At 51.8% G+C, this 19,005-nt stretch overlaps 1 protein-coding gene across 1 annotated transcript; it reads left to right on the top strand.

The window, feature by feature from the left end:
* The first annotated feature begins 11,033 nt into the window (after positions 1 to 11,033).
* On the top strand, positions 11,034 to 17,932 carry LOC147966227 (uncharacterized). Its single transcript, XM_087530761.1, has 6 exons — positions 11,034 to 11,375; positions 15,094 to 15,254; positions 15,949 to 16,034; positions 16,110 to 16,340; positions 16,440 to 17,260; positions 17,345 to 17,932. Exons 1-6 carry the CDS (start codon positions 11,034 to 11,036, stop codon positions 17,930 to 17,932), a joined length of 2,229 nt encoding a protein of 742 aa, XP_087386887.1.
* Positions 17,933 to 19,005: the final 1,073 nt, after the last annotated feature.

Below are 19,005 nucleotides of genomic sequence, written 5' to 3'. Positions count from 1 at the left end.
AAGCCGCCCCCTAAAGGCACCAGGGATGAATTGTCCAGCCTCAACAAAATTATGGACCAAGTATGTCAGATTCATAGTACCCCTGGTAAACCTGCTAATCATACCCACAGAGAATGTTGGGTCTTCAAGCAGTCCGGCAAGCTTAATGCCGTACACAAGGGGGAGGATACACCAAGTGAAGACGAGGACGAGCCCCCCAAGCAAGACACGGGGGAACAAAAGAAATTTCCACCAGAAGTCAAAACAGTAAACGTGTTACATGTAATCAAGGGAAAAAAACAACGAGGCACTCCCAGGAAAATATACCCAAGTGCCTGTCACCACGACGTCCTGCCACTGGTCATCTGAACCAATCACTTTCGACCATCGCGATTACTCAGCAAGTATCCGACACGCAGGATGGGCTGCCCTGGTATTAGACCCAGTAATTGGCGGATATCACTTCACAAGAGTCCTGATGGACGGCGGCAGTAGCCTAAACCTAATATATCAGGATACAATCCGCGGGATGGGGTTAGACCCAACACAAATTCGCCATAGCAATACTACCTTTAAAGGAGTAACGCCAGGCCCAGGGGCTCATTGTACGGGCTCCCTCCTACTACAAGTTATATTCGGCTCCCCTGACAACTTCCGTCGCGAGCATTTAACTTTCCACATCGCTCTGTTTCAAAGTGGCTATCGAGCACTGCTCAGACGCGAAGCTTTCGCTCGCTTTAATGCAATACCACACTACGCCTCCCTCACACTCAAGATGCCTGGTCCACGTGGCATCATTACAGTGCACGGAAATATCAAGCGATCTCTGCGCGCCGAAGAGAGTGAGGCTGCCTTGGCAGCCGCACACTAAAGGTGCCCGGACAAGCGAAAGCATCCAATAGGTTGTCAAGACCTCAGATACAACTAATCAAGTCCGGCGCCGCTATTTATACGAAATAAGTGGTCACACCCCTATTTGTCAATACAAGGGGCTCAACGCGCACAGACAAGTGGCAATTTCTTATCATCTTGAAATATACATGGTTTCTTTAAAAAACTATCTTTTGCACGACAACTTTTTCACTTAACTTCCTCTCTTTTACAGACAATCATCGTGCTACACCCGTCCAGTATACGGCACAACGGAGACACAGGCGCAGACGTGCAGCAGGGACCCGCTCCAAGGATTATTTTTAGATTAAGACCATGTGTAAACCTTTTTTAATGTCTCTTGTTGATACATATCCACCATTGAGAAGGATGCTGACGTCTTGGCATGTGGCCACGCCAGAACAATGCACGTACCTGGACACAAGGGGCTTCTTACAAAGGCCACTATTTAGGCTCGATTTATACCACAAAGACTGAATACCTTAGGGAGTGTTCGGCGTCGCGAGTTTGGCCCTATATGCATCAGCTCCGAATCATTGTCTTTGGTCAAATGTTGGGTTTGCCTGGCTCCTGTATTTTGGTGCCTTACGTTCCGCCTTGCCGACTAAGGTAGCACTAGGAGAACTACTGCGATTGTGCCCTGGTTCATCCGGACGAGCACCTCAGTAGAGAAAGCCGAAAACTGATTGTCATGATATAGCGTGAGACTGGTCAACCACTCGATGACCTGTGGGAATGTTAGAATTCCTCTGCCTTAATGAAGGGCCGTTTTCCGGCCAGGCATGTACGCACCCCGGAATTGGGAGAGTGCGGAGCCACCAGGGGCTATCTAGTAGCCCCACTGTCAAACTCCTATGGCTAAGTGAAAGTGCTAAAGCATTATAGTCCGGTTGCCTCGCTTGCTCCGCTATCACCTCCTTAATAGGACCAAGACGTTGGGTTAAGTGTGACTGCGTGTTTTTGCGAGCACCTCCGCATTATATGCGTGGGGGTTGAAGCCGACGACTGCAATCTTTCAGGTTATACACATGTATACATAAACGGCCGCCCAGGAGGCATCATATTACTTTCAGGCAAAAGTATAAAAATAGCCTTATAAAAATTTATAAAAGCATTTCGCTTACAATGAGATTACATATCACTCAAACATAATATTTTTTGAGCACTGGGTCTCTATCAAACGGGCACCCTCAAGAACTTCTTCAAAGTAGTGCTCAGCAGCCTTTCGACCTATAGCCGAATCCCGCGCTGCAACATTGGTAGCATCCATCTCCACCCAGTATGCCTTAACACGGGCAAAGGCCATCCGTGCACCCTCTATGCACGCCGACCTCCTCATCGCATTAATGCGCGGCACCACGTCAAGGACCTGCTGCACCAAGCCGAAATAGCTATTCGGTTTTGACCTTTCCGGCCATAGCTGATCCACAACAGACCTCATGGAGAGTCCAGACAACCTATTTAGTTCGGCCCATTCGGCTAATTGGTCAATCAATGAAAGTGGACGCTTGGGAGAATGGAATTATCTCCAAAACAGCTGGTCTACTTCACGGTCCGTCTGACCCTGGAAGTACTTGGCCACATCGGCAGCGCTCGCCGCCAAATCCATATACACATCCTCCAAACTCCACAGCCGATCCAGAGGGGCATACCGTGGATCTCCGAATTTCCTCCGCAACATAAAGGATTTCCCAGCTACAATATCCTCGGCTTCCCGCAGCTCCTCCTTCTTTGCCCTCATAGCAGAGCGGAGATCCTTTTTCGTTGCAGTAGCCTTCTCAAGGTCCGATGCCTTCGCTTGGTTTTCCTTTTCAAGAACCCGGCAACGGTCGGCGGCGGCATTTAATTCTATAGCCATCTTGTCTCGGGTCTCGCCATGCGCGGCCTTCTCGGCTTGCAACTCCTCGGCCGCCTTCACAGCAGCCGCATTACCCAACCTCGCTTGTTCCTTGGCTCGGGCAAGTTCTGCCCGCAAGGCATCAACAGTGGAAGCTCCATCTGCAGTCACAACATATTAAAGATAATGGCATCATGCTGCTCTTCCTATGTGGTGTTTACCAGATAAGGACACTTACCTGCGCCTCGTCAAGCCTTTTGTTAACAAGCCCGATGTCGGCGTCTGCCGCATCCAACTGCCGTTCTAAATGGGCAAACTCGCTAGTCCGACTAGCCACCGGAGCTTCCATCACCTGCACATAGAGGCAGTATGGTTATTACCTGGGAATATGATCCTCTGCTCGTCGTCATTTCCATGACAACTAGAGTCTCACAGGCTACTATCTACACAGGGCACACCTAGCATGTGCAGGACTATCATCCATTCTTTTACATACCTCGAAGCCTGTCAGTAGACTCATAAAAGCTTCATGCAATCCGCTTTCAGCGGACGATATTATCTCCATCACCGTATTCATCAGCACACGGTGTTCATCTGAGATGGCCGCTCGCGACACCAACTCCCTCAGAACATCCGGTCGCACACCAGACGGTGCCGGACTCTTTTGTCTGCTCTCTTCGGGAGCCGGACACTGGGAGCTTCGGGGGTCGATGGGATTATCTTTTGGCCTCACCGGACTCGGAGAGGCCCTCCGCGACGACACTTCTGGGTCGCCCGCTTCTGGAGCGGAGGAGTCCGGAGGAGGCGTTTCGCTCTCCATCATCTCTGGAAGAAGATCCCCCGAAGACAAGCTCATTTGAGAGGGGCTAAGGCCCGAACTGCAAAAATATATGCGGTGATTATTTTCTTAGAAGAAAAGGATGGCATGTCTGTACTATTAAAAGTATTTCGGGTCACTTACGACTCGCGGGAGAACTGATCCCCCCGCGGACTTTGTGCGGCAACGGCGCCCGCCCCCCCCCTGAGGTAGGACCCTCTGTGGGAGACTTCTTCTCCCGTTTGGAAGCTTCGGCTTCCGAATACCCGGGCGCAGTCCTGTTCCTCTTCTGGTCGTCTTCCTTCATGGAGACGCTCGCTCCCTCGGCTAGAATGGGCAGCGTTGGGGGCCCGCGTCCGCCCGCATTATCCTCCACAGTATCTTCCTTCAAGGGCTCCGGGCAAGGTGCGGTCTGGAGCATCTTTTCCAATACCGGATTTTCCAAACCCTTGGGGAGGGGGGCCGAACACCGAATCAACTTCGCCTTTGTTAGCCAGTCCTGGTCAAAAAGCAAACTTTCAGAAATAACTTTGTAGCAAAGAGAGATAGTATGTTCGGCCGGAAGATACCTTACCTATTCGGCGGCGCAGTTACTACTCAGGCCCATGTCCTCGGTGATTTCCGGACACTCCACCTGAGGTCCGAAGAATGACTTGCACATCTTCTTGTGCGTCAGGCCAAGGAAATTTTGAATGGCACGTGGTCCCTTGGGATTGAACTCCCACAGGCAAAGAGGTTGGCGTTTGCAAGGCTGGACTTGATGAACCGGCATAACCTGTATTATCGCAACCAAACTGAAATCTCCATTAAAGAGATCTCGAATGCGGCTTTGCAGTATAGGCACGTCCTTGGCTGGCCCCTAGCTCAGACCTCTGCTAATCCATGACATTAGCTGTGGTGGGGGCCCGAGTGGAAAACAGGGGGGCCGCCCACTTGGCACTTCTAGGAGCCGTGATGTAGAACCACTCCTGTTGCCACAATTCAGACACCTCTGGGATGGAACCTTTGGGCCACGGAGCTCCCGTCATCTTGCGTATTGAGGCACCTCCACACGCTGCATGTTGCCCCTCGATCATCTTCAGCTTCACTTCAAAGGTCTTGAGCCATAGGGCAAAGTGAGGGGTAACCCGGAGGAAGGCCTCGCACACGACAATAAATGTCGTGATATGAAGAAAGGAGTCTGGATCTAGATCATGAAAGTCTAGCCCATAGTAAAACATCAAACCCCTTATGAAAGGATCCAGAGCAAGGCCTAGACCTCGGAGGAAGTGGGAGACGAACACGACGTTCTCATTGGGTTCGGGGGTGGGGACGGCCTGCCCTCGGGGAGGCAGCCGATGGAAAATCTCGGCGGTCAGATATCTGGCCTCCCTCAACTTTTTGATGTCTTCTTCTGTGACGGAGGAAGGCACCCATCGGCCTTGAAGGCTAGATCCGGACATGACTGAAGGTTCGGAGCACCTGACCTGAACTTTGGGCGCTTCAGCTTGAGGTGGGGGAAGGATTCGATTGAGCACGGGAGGGAAAAATAAAAGCCTTGTCCCTTTATAAAGAGGGTGAATATCAAGCGTCCTCTCCGTGTCCGTTTGGACTTGCCTATAATCTAGGAGTCCTAGAAGCGGTTGGGTTACCCACGTCCGTATTGATGAGAATCCCGGAATAAGGGGACATGATCTCTGCTTTAACAAGATGTGCCAAGGAAACCACCTCGCATGACACGCTGAGGTGGGACAATAAAACAATTCGAATAAAGGCTTGGCCATGGTGCGATGTCACACTATGGAATACGTTAGTAGATTATATTTGTGTAAATATTATTCTCTCTATGGCGATATGTGGAAACTTATTTTGCAGAGCCGGACACTATCTTTGTGTTCAAAATCTTCTATGAAGTACTTGGAGGAGGAACCCGCCTTGCAATGCCGAAGACAATCTGCGTGTCGGACTCGTCGTCATTGAAGCCTGGTTCAGGGGCTACTGAGGGAGTCCTGGATTAGGGGGTGTCCGGATGGCCGGACTATACCTTCAGCCGGACTCCTGGACTATGAAGACACAAGATTGAAGACTTCGTCCCGTGTCCGGAAGGGACTTTCCTTGGCGTGGAAGGCAAGCTTGGCGATACGGATATGAAGATCTCCTACCATTGTAACCGACTTTGTGTAACCCTAACCCTATCCGGTGTCTATATAAACTGGAGGGTTTTAGTCCGTAGGACAACATACACATCAACAATCATACCATAGGCTAGCTTCTAGGGTTTAGCCTCCTCGATCTTGTGGTAGATCTACTCTTGTACTACCCATATCATCAATATTAATCAAGCAGGACGTAGGGTTTTACCTCCATCGAGAGGGCCCGAACCTGGGTAAAACTTCGTGTCCCTTGCCTCCTGTTACCATCCGGCCTAGACGCACAGTTCGGGACCCCCTACCCGAGATCCGCCGGTTTTGACACCGACAATGACCCTTCTGCTGACACTTGTTGCATGTGACCTCCGAGAGCGGACAGTGATACGGAGCACTTGATCTTGGAGCATGAGATGAAGTCTTATTCTGAAAGCCTGGGTTGGGTGAGTGGGAAGATCCATTGCCACCTTTGCTCTTCTGCTGATAAGGCTGACGGAACGGAGGAGGATGAGGCAACCCATACTTTTGCTGCTTAGTTGCCACTTGAGTTGAGGAAGAAGGAGTTGCATCCCTGACTCGCTTCTTGGAAGCATCACACTTGAGCTGAGCAGTCTCTTGTTTCAGTGCCATGTTGTAAAACTCATCGTACTTCTACGGCTCAAAAAGCACGAGAGCTAGTTGGAGATCTTCTCAGGCGCCACCTCTGAACTGATAAATCATGCTCTTCTCGTCAGGGACGTCTTGCTTAGCGAAAACGGGCGAGCTTCTGGAACATGATGTTGTACTGGTAAACAGACAAGTTGCCTTGCTTCAGATTGCGGAACTCCTCATGCTTGCTCTCAACAACACTCTGAGGAATGTGGTGAGCTTTGAAGTCTTGACAGAATTCATCCCAGGTAATCACACGACCTCCTCTGGAATCTGTGTACTCCTGATACCACTCTGCAGCTTGGTCTTTGAGTTGGAACGAAGCAAACTTGACAAAGTCCTCAGGCCTGACATTGCTGCACTCGAAATGCTTGCAGATATCCACGAGCCAATCATCAGCGTCTGTTGCCTCGACACAGTTACTGAATGTCTTTGGCTGGTTTGCGAGGAACTGGTTGAGTGTAGCAAACTGATTCTGAAAGTTGCCATGGCCTTGATTTCCTTGGTTGCGCTCTTGCAAGAGTTGCATAAGCATCTGCGTGTTTGCATTGGTAGCGGCCATCACGGCTTGCCATGCCTCCGGAGGTGGAGGTGGTGGTGGCGGATCCGGATTCTGACGCGTTGGAGGAGCCATCCTGAAGAGGGTGACATCCGTTAGAAACTTGAAAGACATATATTCAAGCTGAATCAAATGGATCGAAATTGCAACATATAGTCTTAACATCTGAACAAAATGAACGAATGCATTCCAATTGAAATGGTCACACTTCCATAAATTGAGAAGCCACTTAGATAGAGGTAGAAGAATAAAACAACAAGGTACGGACAAGAACAAATACTTGGTAAGGATTACCCAATCCCAAACCAAATATCCGCGGAAGAAATACTAGAGCTACAAGAATTCCCACCTATGAAACTCCCGAACCTTTCTGGTTACGCAATCAGGTGTTGGGGATACAGGGGAAGCATAATATCTCACCCAAAGCTAGCAAATCCTACATCCAGCTGTATCCATCATTCAACACATAACCAAGAAAACCTTCGGAAATCATTTACCTCAACCTTCGAAAAGAATCCATTATACGAGTTATGGCAATACTCCCGAACTCCCGCCCCAGTACTGGGTGGCATCGAGGTTATCTCACCAACAACTGCATAAAAGAGATTTTCGATGTCGGTGAAACTCAGGTATTCCAGAATTGCAACGATAAAATTGTGATGACAACACCTCGGAGCTCAACTCCCCGGGACACTGCCACAACCCCTAAATGTCAGGAGGCACCAAGAACAATGTTCTCGTCACAAAACCATCGGAATGATTCCAAGATACCCGCGTGATCCTAAAAAAATTAGTGAAATTTGAGAAGAGAAGAGTCAAAACTCTACGTCAGGATGCCTCACCAGAGCGACAAAGGGACTGAGGAGTAAAAAGAATCCGACTCTCCGATATATATAATCCTAAATGACTCAAAACATTTTTCTAGACTCAACAACGCCAACGATTCGATCAAGCAGGGGGCTCCTAAGTCGGGGAAGGCTCTGATACCAACTTGTAACACCCACGATGCGGCTATATCTCCAACGTGTCGAAGCACGACTTAGAGGCATAACCGCATTGTAAGCAATGTCGCAAGTGAGGTAATCTTCACACAACCCACGGAATGAATAAGGAAAAGAGGTACATAGTTGGCTTACACTCGCCATGTCACACAATAGCATTAATATCATTACATTCATCCAGATACAATCAAGGTCCGACTACGGAACCAAAATAAAGAACAACCCCAAATGCGACAAAGTTCCTGGTCGCCCCAACTGGGCACCACTATTGATCGTCTGGAAAGGAAACGTAGTAACCTCCTAAGTCCTCATCGATCTCCCACTTGAGCTCAGTCGAATCTCCTGGAGCGGTATCATCGGTCCCTGCATTTGGTTTTGAAGTAATCTGTGAGTCACGGGGACTCAGCAATCTCGCACCCTTGCTATCAAGACTATTTAATCTTATAGGAAGGGTAAAAGGCATGAGGTGGAGCTGCAGCAAGCACTAGCATATATGGTGGCTAACATACGCAAATGAGAGCGAGAAGAGAAGGAAAAGGCACGGTCGACAAACTATGATCAAGAAGTGATCCTAGAACAACCTATGTTCAAGCATAACACGAGACTGTGTTCTCTTCCTGTACTCCGCCGAAAAGAGACCATCACGGCCACACACTCTGTTGATTCATTTTAATTAAGTTACTGTTCAGGTTTTCTACAAATGGACATTAACAAATTCCCATCTGCCCCATAACCGCGGGCACGGCTTTCGAAAGATCAAATCCCTGCAGGGGGTGTCCCAACTAGCCCATCACAAGCTCTCACGGTCAACGAAGGATATTCCTTCTCCCAAGACAACTCGATCAGACTCAGAATCCCGGTTACAAGACATCTCGACAATGGTAAAACTAAACCAGCAAAGCCGCCCGAATGTGCCGACAAATCCCGATATGAGCTACACATATCTCGTTCTCAGGGCACACCGGATGAGCCAGACGTCAGGTAGGCCACCCCAGAGTTGCCCCTGGTGGCACCGGACATCGCCCAGTTTGGACCAACACTCGGAGGAGCACTGGCCCAAGGGTTTAAAATAAAGATGACCCTTGAGTCCGTGGAACCCACGGGAAAATAGGCTAGGTGGCAAATGGTAAAACCAAGGTTGGGCATTGTTGGAGGAGTTTTATTCAAGGCGAACTATCAAGGGGTTCCCATAATAACCCAACCATGTAAGGAACGCAAAATCAAGGAACATAACATCGGTATGACGGAAAACTAGGGCGGCAAGAGTGGAACAAAACACCAGGCATAAGGCCGAGTCTTCCACCCTTTACAAAGTATATAGGTGCATTAAAATAGACAAGATATAATAATGATATCCCAACAATAAACATGTTCCAATAAGGAACAAACTCCAATCTTCACCTGCAACTAGCAACGCTATAAGATGGGCTGAGCAAGGCGGTAACATAGCCAAACAACGGTTTGCTAGGACAAGGTGGGTTAGAGGTTTGACATGGCGATATGGGAGGCATGATAAGCAAGTGGTAGGTATCGTAGCATAGGCATAGCAAAAGAGCGAGCATCTAGCAAGCAAAGATAGAAGTGATTTCGAGGGTATGGTCATCTTGCCTGCAAAGTTCTCCGAGTTGACGTTAGCTTGATCCTCGTAAGCGTACTCAAAGGGCTACTCAATCACGTACTCATCTCCCGTCTCTACCCAAAGCAAGAACACAATCAAAGGGAGACACAATCAACCACGTGCAATGCACAAGCAACATGATGCAAAACATGGCATGATATGCGGGATGCGATATGCAATGCATATGCATGCTTCAGAAAGGAATGATTGAGCCTGGCCTCAACTTAGAAATCCAAGAGTTCCACTGGAAAGAGGAGTTGATTTCGGTCGAAATCGATATAAACATCACCGGAATCGGATGCACGGTTTGCAAATGACAAGCAAAACAAATATGGCACCGATCTGCGATTAACAGCACGAGACCATCTAAATGCATCAAGAACAACAAGCTACTGTACTCTAACATAGCAACAAAATACATGGCAGGGATCCACTCAAGATGCTTGACAAAAGATGAACACTGAGCTACGGCTAATTCACTCAATAGCAGGTTCAAACAAGCATGGAAAAAGTGCAAAAGTTATCAGGTTACAGACTTGGTGAAAATAACAACATGTCAGGAATTTAACATAGGAAGCAATGTTTAGAGCAAGATAACAACATGCTACAGGAACATATCAGGGCATGAAGCTACTCAAAGCATACAACAAAAGTCCCTTACTGACCATAAGTCAAAAGGGGTCAGAAAATACAATGGCAACCATGTGAACATGGCAATTATCGTTAACAGATTCAGACTTAGCAGAAAACTGGAACATGGCAAAACAGATATTAAGTAGGCATGTTTACGAGCTCGATGCACTCACCACAAGGCATTGCATGACAAACTAAGCATACACCCAGCAAGTAGACATGGCATGGAAGCTAAACATGGCAATAACACACTCATAGCATGCATGGATCAACTCCAACAACCTCGGCAAAATTGCTTAACATGTAAACATTCTGCCAGGAACATTTTATAGCAAAAGTAGAGCTCGATTGACTCAAGCTACGGTTCTCCATAATTGCAAACAAAGACATGGATGGATAGAGCACCACAATATCTACAAAACATCCTTACTGATCATGCTCAAAAGAGGCATGGATCACTCTGTAGCAACATGAATACATGGCATAAAAATATTGACAGGACAAAGACTTAGAATATTTCGAAGTCCCTGAAATCAGCAACATTACGAGAGCTACTTTGGATGCTTGTGCTAGTCACCACAGAGATCAAAAAAATACATGGCATACACCCCTGTAAAGATGGCATGGCATACTTCAAAACACATGAAGGGCTCAAGTTCATAGGAGGCACACATTAATCATGGCAAAAATGACAAATGTCCAATTACTGATAAGAATCTAAAACCAATATAAACTAGCACTCTTGCAATAGCATTTAGGGCATCAAGATGAACTCAAATGAACATGGTGCAATTGAATGAAATGAAGTACTCGTCGAGGCGAACAATTTGATATGCTACACGCCCAAAACGGAGCCACGGATGCAGAGATATGGCATGATGAATAATGCATAAAAATACTAGGGTTAGGGCAAAAGTCAACCGAATGTCTCAGATCTGGATCGGCCGGGGCACGGACTTTGAGGTCGCCGGAACAGTGCTCGCCGGAGACGTCGGGGACTTGCCGGACGAGAGCAGGAGGCGGGCGAGGTCGTCGGCCAGAGTTCGTCACCGGGGCGTCGGGGAGGCGCGGCGGCGAAGGACGACGAGAGACGGCGCGCGGCGGCCGGCCGGACTTGTGGAGGTCGCCGGACGGCGGTGGCCGGCGATGGCGGCGGAGGGCATCGCCGGGCGGTCGGAGGCGGCAGAAGGCGGCGGCGCGCGCGGGTGCGGGGCGCGGCCCAAGCGGGGCGCGGGGAGGGCCGGCGATGGGCCAGGCGGGCCAGCGGTGCGGGGGTGGCGGCTGGGCCATGTGGCGGCCCCCGGTTGGCGCGGACGGCGGCGGTGAGGTGTCCGGCGTGGACCGGACACGTCCGGCGCGCGGATGAGGAGCGGGGCTAGGGTTAGGGGTGGAATGATCCGAAATTTCACGGGAGATGCCTTTTATAGGTAGGAGGAGCTAGGACTCTCCAAATTGAGCACGGTTTGCAGCCACGCGATCGTGATTGAATGACCTAGATGATGGAAGGGGTTTTGGTGGGTTTTGGGCCACTTTGGAGGGGTGTTGGGCTGCAACATACACGAGGCCTTTTCGGTCCCTCGTTTAACCGTTGGAGTATCAAACGAAGTTCAAATGGCACGAAACTTGACAGGCGGTCTACCGGTAGTAAACCAAGGCCGCTTGGAAAGTCTTGGTCCAATCTGAAAATGCTTAACACCCGCACATGAAAAGAGGAAAAAGGGGACACCGGAGGACATAGGAGCGCCGGAATGCAAAACGGACAACGGGGAAAATGCTCGGATGCATAGGACGAACACGTATGCAAATGCGATGCACATGATGACATGATATGAGATGCATGACAAAGACAAAACAACATGAAGGCAAAACCCGACAACGAGGATATATCATAACTTAGTGTCGGAAATGGCAAGAGTTGGAATACAAATATGGCAAGTTACATACGGGGTGTTACATCCTCGTAGATCCCCTAACGTGCACTCCAAGTCTTCCGAGCTTCTTCTGATCCAAAAATAAGTTCCGCGAAGTTTCAGGTCAATTGGACTCCATTTGGTTTTCCTTTTCTGCGATACTCTAAAACAAGGAAAAAACAAAAACTGGCACTGGGCTCTGGGTTAATAGGTTAGTCCCAAAAAATAATATAAAAGTGTATAATAAAGACCATAAACATCCAAAACAGTAGATAATATAGCATGGAGCAATCAAAAATTATAGATACATTGGAGACGTGTCAGCATCCCCAAGCTTAATTCCTGCTCGTCCTCGAGTAGGTAAATGATAAAAACAGAATTTTTGATGCGGAGTGCTACTTGGCATAATTTCAATGCAATTCTTCTTAATTGTGGTATGAATATTTAGATCCGAAAGATTCAAGATAAAGGTTCATATTTACATTAAAAAAAATACTTCAAGCATACTAACAAAGCAATTATGTCTTCTCAAAATAACATGGCCAAAGAAAGTTCATCCCTACAAAATCATATAGTTTAGTCATGCTCCATTTTCGTCACACAAGAATGCTCTCATCATGCACAACCCTGATGACAAGCCAAGCAATTGTTTCATACTTTAGCAATCTCAAACCTATAAACTTTTACGCAATATATGAGCGCGAGCCATGGACATAGCACTATGGCTGGAATAGAATATGATGATGGGGGTTATGTGGAGAATACAAAAAGGGAGAAAGTCTCACATCAACGAGGCTAATCAATGGGCTATGGACATACCCATTTGTCGGGGGACTAATCCACGAACACCTATGGGGACCGAGCCCCTTTCGGTTCGGCAAAGGGGGCGGAGAGCGCATGAAGAGCAGATCGAGGCGAAGCACGCGATCGGTTTACCCAGGTTCGGGCCGCACGGATGCGTAAAACCCTACTCCTGCTTTGAGGTTGTATTGAGTTCTTGCTCGGGAGCGTGGAGTGCTACAGTACACACCAGCAGCTAACTAGACCGAGCGCCAATGTTCTCCTCCTCCCCTCCATGTTGTGCATGGGCTTCCTTTTATATGCTCAAGGGGTCACCGACAGGTGGCAACATAGACGAGGGTAAAAATGTAAAAGTGGTGGTTGGTACAGCTACCAGCTACAGTGCATCATACCTAACCCTGACGGCAGGGGACAAGGGCATTAAATGCCCGTCTGTGTCGCCTAAAAAGTGCGAAAGGGACCGTCAGGGACGCCACCGCCTGCCACGATGGCAATCTTGTCAGCGCTGCTTGCATGCCACTGCGCAGCCTCCCGCCACGTGCGCCTGGGAAGGTCCCAGGGCGACATGTTGGCGGATGTGCTGGAGCATAGGTACGGAGTGTTGGCTTGTTGCGGCAAGCACCTTGCCGCAGTTGATGACTTGTCGCGTCCGGGAACTTGTCGCTCGCCGGGCCTTGCCGGGTCGCGGGGTTGGCCTTCCCGGCAAGCTTCTCTTGATTCCTTGGTTGGCCTTCCCGGCAAGCTCCTCTTGCCGGGGTCTTGTTTCCTTGACTTGGATACTTTGTTCTTGAATGGATCGGAATGAACCACAGAGGTCCTTGGCGGTCACCCGGCAAGCCTTGCCGCAGGATGCTGCAACTGCCCGTGCACGAGTTCGGGATACTAGGGTACCCCTACTCTAGTACACCGACAGGAGCCCCCGGGCCTGGGCCATACGTGGTGCCGAGCGCTGTTGGGCCAGGCCCAAAACAGTGCACGGGCACGCGCGGCCTAGGTTACGCCGAATCTTTCTCCGTATCCACCGCGCCCTCCCCGAACGGCACGCGTCGAACGCGGCATCGTGGGAGAGATCGTGGGGGATTCTTTATTCGGAAATGCGGAACATCTGCCCCCACCACCCTTTATAAGCAGGGGAAACAGGGGCAGTTCGCCCATTCGCCCGTTGCTTCCAATCTCAGAAACCTCCGCCGCCCTCGCCTTCTCAAAGCCGAACGAGAGCAGTGCCCCGCCCCCCATCGCCGCCAGCACCACCAACGCCGTCGACCTCCTCCACCACTTCCGCCATGGCTCCGAAAGCCGACAGGGGGAAGGTTGTGAAGACGACCGAGGCGCAGCGGCTTGCGGCGCTGCGGAAGGAGCGAGCCATCTTCCCCCCCAGGCTCGCCGCGAAGGAGCTGAGGGAGGACTACTACCTCTTCTGGGCGGCAGAGACGCGAGCGCATCCGTGCACGCAGGTACTTCCGGCCGCTGCTTGGAGAACAGCCCCCAATGGCTATCCTTTCTTTGCTCTGTTCTTTTACTGCGGACTCTGCCCGCCCTTCTCTGAATTCTTTTGCGACATCATGAACACCTACGGGTTCCGCCTCCTTGATTTCACCCCCAACGCCGTCTTGACCATGGCAGTTTTCGCCCATCTCTGCGAAAACTTTGTCGGAGTCCATCCCAATGTAGCACTTTTCCGCCATTTCTTCATGCCCCGAGTAGAGAGAGGAGAGCCATTATCCGGCGGAATCGCCTGGATCTCGAGGGCCGGCAAGAAGGAGACTTATCTGGAGGGGGAGTTCCGCGGCAAGTGGGAGGAGTGGAGAGCTGATTGGTGTTGGATTGTTGAGGAGAACCCGCAGTCCTTTACTGCCCAGCGCCAAACCCCAGTAGCCCGCGGCAGTGATTGGAGTGACTTGGCCCCGGAGGACGCTAGGTTGAGGATTGCCGTCACCTGGATTCAGCGCCTCAGGCTTGCCGGGCTTACTGTAGGCACCGTTGGCGCAGACTTCCTTCGCCGCCGCATCGCCCCACTGCAGGAATGGAGGAGACCCGCCTGGGAGTTCAAGAACGCGGCGGATATCATGAGGCTGCGCCCGGGTCTCAACTTCAATTTCACTGTCTTGGAGCTCAACGCAATGCTTCAAGAGCTGTTCAAGTACGACCCCGAGCATCCCGAAGTCTTCAGGTTGCCGCAGGGCGTCGTCCCGCTGTGCAACAACTCCTCGCTCGACCGCATCCGTGCAATGATGCCGCTGTGCGACTCGCATGGAATCGAGCCAACTTGGCAGGAGCCTGAAGACGATGTTGTGCAGCAGTTCTTCGACGACTTGGTGGAAGTGCCGATCCGCGCCGACGAGAAGAAAGGCCTCACCCGCGACACCACCGATCAAGAGATGCAACGCATCGCCACCAGGCTGGAAGAGGCGGTGGCAGTTGCAGCCGCGGGCGAGTTTGGCTTCACCGTGGAGGAGGCAGAGGCAGAGGAGGAGGTAGGCCGCACCGAGCGAGAGGAACTTGCCGGTGGAGGGGAGCCCGCCGAGCGTGGCGCTGAGCCTGCCGGGCGTGGCGCCGAGCCGAGCGAGCCCGCCGAAGATTCAAGTGGATCGTTGCAGATCAACTCCTCCTCCTCGTCTTCGGAAAGCTTGCCGGAGGCAGAGCCCCAAGTACCGCCAAGAAGACGCCTCCGCAAGGCCGGGGAAGCAGCGGAGAGGCAGGCGAGCCAACAATCGCCGCGCCGCACGACACGCTCCACCGCGGCAAGCACTGCTGCCGCGGGATCGTCTCATGCTGCCGCGGCAACTGGAGGAGGGTCTTCTCAGACCACTGCTTCTGCTCCAGCCACATCTCACGCCGCGGCGGCTGCCGGAGCGGGGTCGTCGCAGACAGCCGCCGCTGTTCCCGTCAAGCGGCCAAGGGACCCTACTCCTCCGCCTTCCCGCGCCAGACGAGAGTCGGATTTTGACTTCTCCGCGTTCAGCTCCGGCGAAGAAGAAGAAGAGTAAGATTCTTTGCTGTACTTGTAGTTCTTTGATTCTTGCTGTCTTGTCTTGTATCTCACTTGCTTCGCTTTTAACTGTTTTCTTCTCAGGACTCTGGCCCAGAGAGCGGCAAAGAGAGCCAAGATCCCGGTGATTGACATCGAGGACGCACCCACTCCGCCAGAAGAGGGCGCGCCTGAGATCACCTTGCCGGACCCGGCAATCATCCTCCAGAGCAGCCCCCAGCGTAAGTATTGGGTTGCTTTCCGCCGTCGGGCGCATGTGGAGGTTTCTTCTTTCGCTGACATCTGGTTGTTGATGTGTAGGAGCAGAGCAGCCCCACCAAGAGCGTCCGGAGACAGCCCCCGGCATGGCCTCTGCTTCGACTACACCGCCAAGGAAGAATTCTCCGACAAGGGATTCTCCGGCAAGGGACTCTCCGGCAAGGGGGAGTTCTGCGGCGAGAGAGAAGTCCCCGGCGAGGGAGGGATCTCCGGCAAGGGACAGCACCAGTGTCCCCCCGGCGACGGAGACCACGACTGCGGAGCCCAGCACAGGTAATCCTCTTGCTCGGAAACTTTCCTTGGGTTCTTTTTCTTTTGATCTTCTTTTCTCTTGGATTCTTTCTTGACTCTTCTCCCTTTCTCGGCCGTCAGATCCATCTGCTCCGGAGCCAATGGAGACGGAGGTTGCCGCCAACGATGTTGCTACCCCCGAACGAGCAAACGGCACTGACGATCCCGCCGGTGATGAGGCCGCTAAGGCTGCCGCCACAGGAGCAGGCGGGGGATCTGGCGATCGCACTGACGGCCCTGAGGCCGCAGGAGCACCAGGCGCTGCACCGACCGCCGATCCCTCCGCCGCAGCCGGGCCGTCAGGCTCCGACGAGCCCCAGCCAGGCGTCTACCTGAAGGCCGGCGAGGATGTCTTCATCAATCTTCCCTGGGCATCAAGCTCCAGAACGCCGGTCGAGGGAGAAAACTTCGATGGAGAAGTGCTTGCTTCCGCCGGGCTGACTATGGTCGACGCGCCAAGCAGCAGCGGCAACGAGCCAGAGGAGGAGCGCTTGCTGCAGAAGCTGGTGGCGCTCTACCGCGCCCGGCAGGCCAAGCTGGAGTCCCGCGAAGCACTTGCCGCCAAGGCGAGCGTGGATATCGAGAAGCGCGCGGAGGAGCTTGCGGGTTTTCACCGGGAAGCTCTCCGGTCCTTGGCAGAGGAACGGGAGCAACTTGCTGAAGCACGGACGGCCTTCTTCCTCGAGAAGGCTGACGTCGAAGAGCAACAGCGGCTTGCCGCTGAGAAGATATCTACGCAGGAGGGCGAGTTGGCGCAGCGGAAGATCAACTTGGACAGCCACGAGGAAGAGCTTGCTACGCGCGAGCGAACGGTTGGCGGAGCCGTCAAGCAAGCGGAAGATGCCACTGCAGCTGCCGAGGGCGCCAAGGAAGAGCTGGAGGCGAGGGTGGCGCAGCTGGAGGCGGACCTCAAGACAAGCGGTGAGGAGCTTCTCACGCTCAAGCTTGAGCGGGAGAAGGACGCTCACGACCGCTCGGAGCTGCAGGCGCATCTTGCCGAGAAGGGCGAAGAGTTGAACACCGCCAAGGGGTCCATTGCTGATCTTGAGTTGAAGCTGACTGCTTTGACCAAGACGCTGGACGGCGCCAAGGAGCAAGAGGCGGCCCTGAAGGAGGAAATCCGGGCCGGCAAGGCGCTGCTGGCGGACGTTGGTGCCGCCCAGAGGATTTTCAGGGAGACCGTGGAGCATTGGACGGAGAGTCTTGTGAACGTCGCCGGGGATATTGACGGGGAGCTGACGCAGCTGGGGATGGCGGATTTCGGGTACTCCTCCGACGAAAAACTCCAGCCCAGCGCCAAGCTCATCCTGTTCTTCAAAGGTGTGCCGACGGCTCTCCAGAGGCTCCGGGAAAGGATCCCAAAGCAGCTGGCCGACGAGTCGCGCAAGATCTGCGCGGGGGCTCTCCAGAAGGTGTTGATGAAGGTGGCCTTCCGCAACCCGGGCCTCCGTCTCACCAACATCCTCAGGACCTTACCGCCGGAGGCCGATCTGGAGGAGCTCAAGGCCCTTGTCGCACCCATTGTGGACAAGGTGAGCGGGATCAAGAGGGTCCAAGGAGACCGTGTAGATTAGGCCGCCTGTCTTCTTCTTTTCTTGCCGCTGCTATTCATGTTATGAAAACAATTTATTAGAGCCGCGACAAGCTATCTTGTAATATAACTTTATTCTGGGTATTGATTGCAACGTTATTTCCTTTACTTGATTTCTTGCTTTGTATGTTTTTGCCCTATGCTTTTAGGGAACTTGCCGGCGCAGGCACCCTTGCCGCGAGCGCTGAGTGTGGGACGTCAGCAGCCTGCTGGCGGTGCCGCTGCCGACAAGAAACCTTGTCGCGACTAGTCGCAGCTCTCTTAAGTTGTTGAGCGGACTCGAAACAACGTAAGGGCGCAACTAGCTACGAGTTGGTTCCTCCGCGCACAGGTTTTCCATACAAAGCATGGTCGTTCAAGGAAGATAATTTAAAAACTTATAGAAACTGATTACTCAAACTTTGGCAACTTAGCTTTTTTGTTGTTTGCTTCCCGGCTCCCGACAAGGCGCAACTTTCTTGAATGATGCCTGGTCCATACCATTATATTCTCCTTCCCCCCCGGCAAACTTGTGGGCGAGGGAACCTTCCTTTCCTTGCTAAAAAAGAAAGAGGGGAGAGAAATAAAAAGATATGGAGCCTTATGGCTCGTTATTGCTTACCAGGGGTAGGTGCTGCACAAAGTGTCAGATAACATATGCAATAAATAGAAAGCACGAAATCGACAAGATGTGCAAGGCATATTTTATTTATGCACGGGGTCTGCGCCCGGCTTTGTACAAAGGATTACATGCAACAGCGCCAAGACTTGTACAAAAGGTGGTTGCCGGAATGGCTTCCGGCAACCGCGCCTTATGGATAAAACTTACGAAGATGCTCGATGTTCCAGGAGTTGCTCACCGGAATGCCATCTTCGGTCTCAAGGCGGACAGCGCCAGGCCGAGTGACTCGTTTCACCCGGTAAGGGCCTTCCCACTTCGGCGTCAACTTGTTGGAATTCTTGGCGGACTGAATGCGCCGAAGAACAAGGTCGCCTTCCTCAAGACTTCTGGCATTAACTTTGCGGCTATGGTAGCGGCACAAAGCATGCTGGTAATAGCAGCTCGTACAGCAGCCT

This window comes from Triticum urartu, chromosome 6A, assembly GCF_056163025.1.
Source record: "Triticum urartu cultivar PI428250 chromosome 6A, HENAU_Tu73, whole genome shotgun sequence".
Taxonomy (NCBI): Eukaryota; Viridiplantae; Streptophyta; class Magnoliopsida; order Poales; family Poaceae; genus Triticum; species Triticum urartu.
This window is presented reverse-complemented; position numbering and strand designations above follow the sequence as displayed.

Excerpts from the sequence above, each read along its gene's own strand:
- LOC147966227 (XM_087530761.1), top strand. The coding sequence starts at position 11,034 with ATGTCTCAGATCTGGATCGGCCGGGGCACGGACTTTGAGGTCGCCGGA. Across the intron at positions 16,035-16,109 it reads CAGAGCAGCCCCCAGCGTAA|GAGCAGAGCAGCCCCACCAA; the intron begins GTATTGGGTTGC and ends GTTGATGTGTAG. Across the intron at positions 16,341-16,439 it reads GACTGCGGAGCCCAGCACAG|ATCCATCTGCTCCGGAGCCA; the intron begins GTAATCCTCTTG and ends CTCGGCCGTCAG.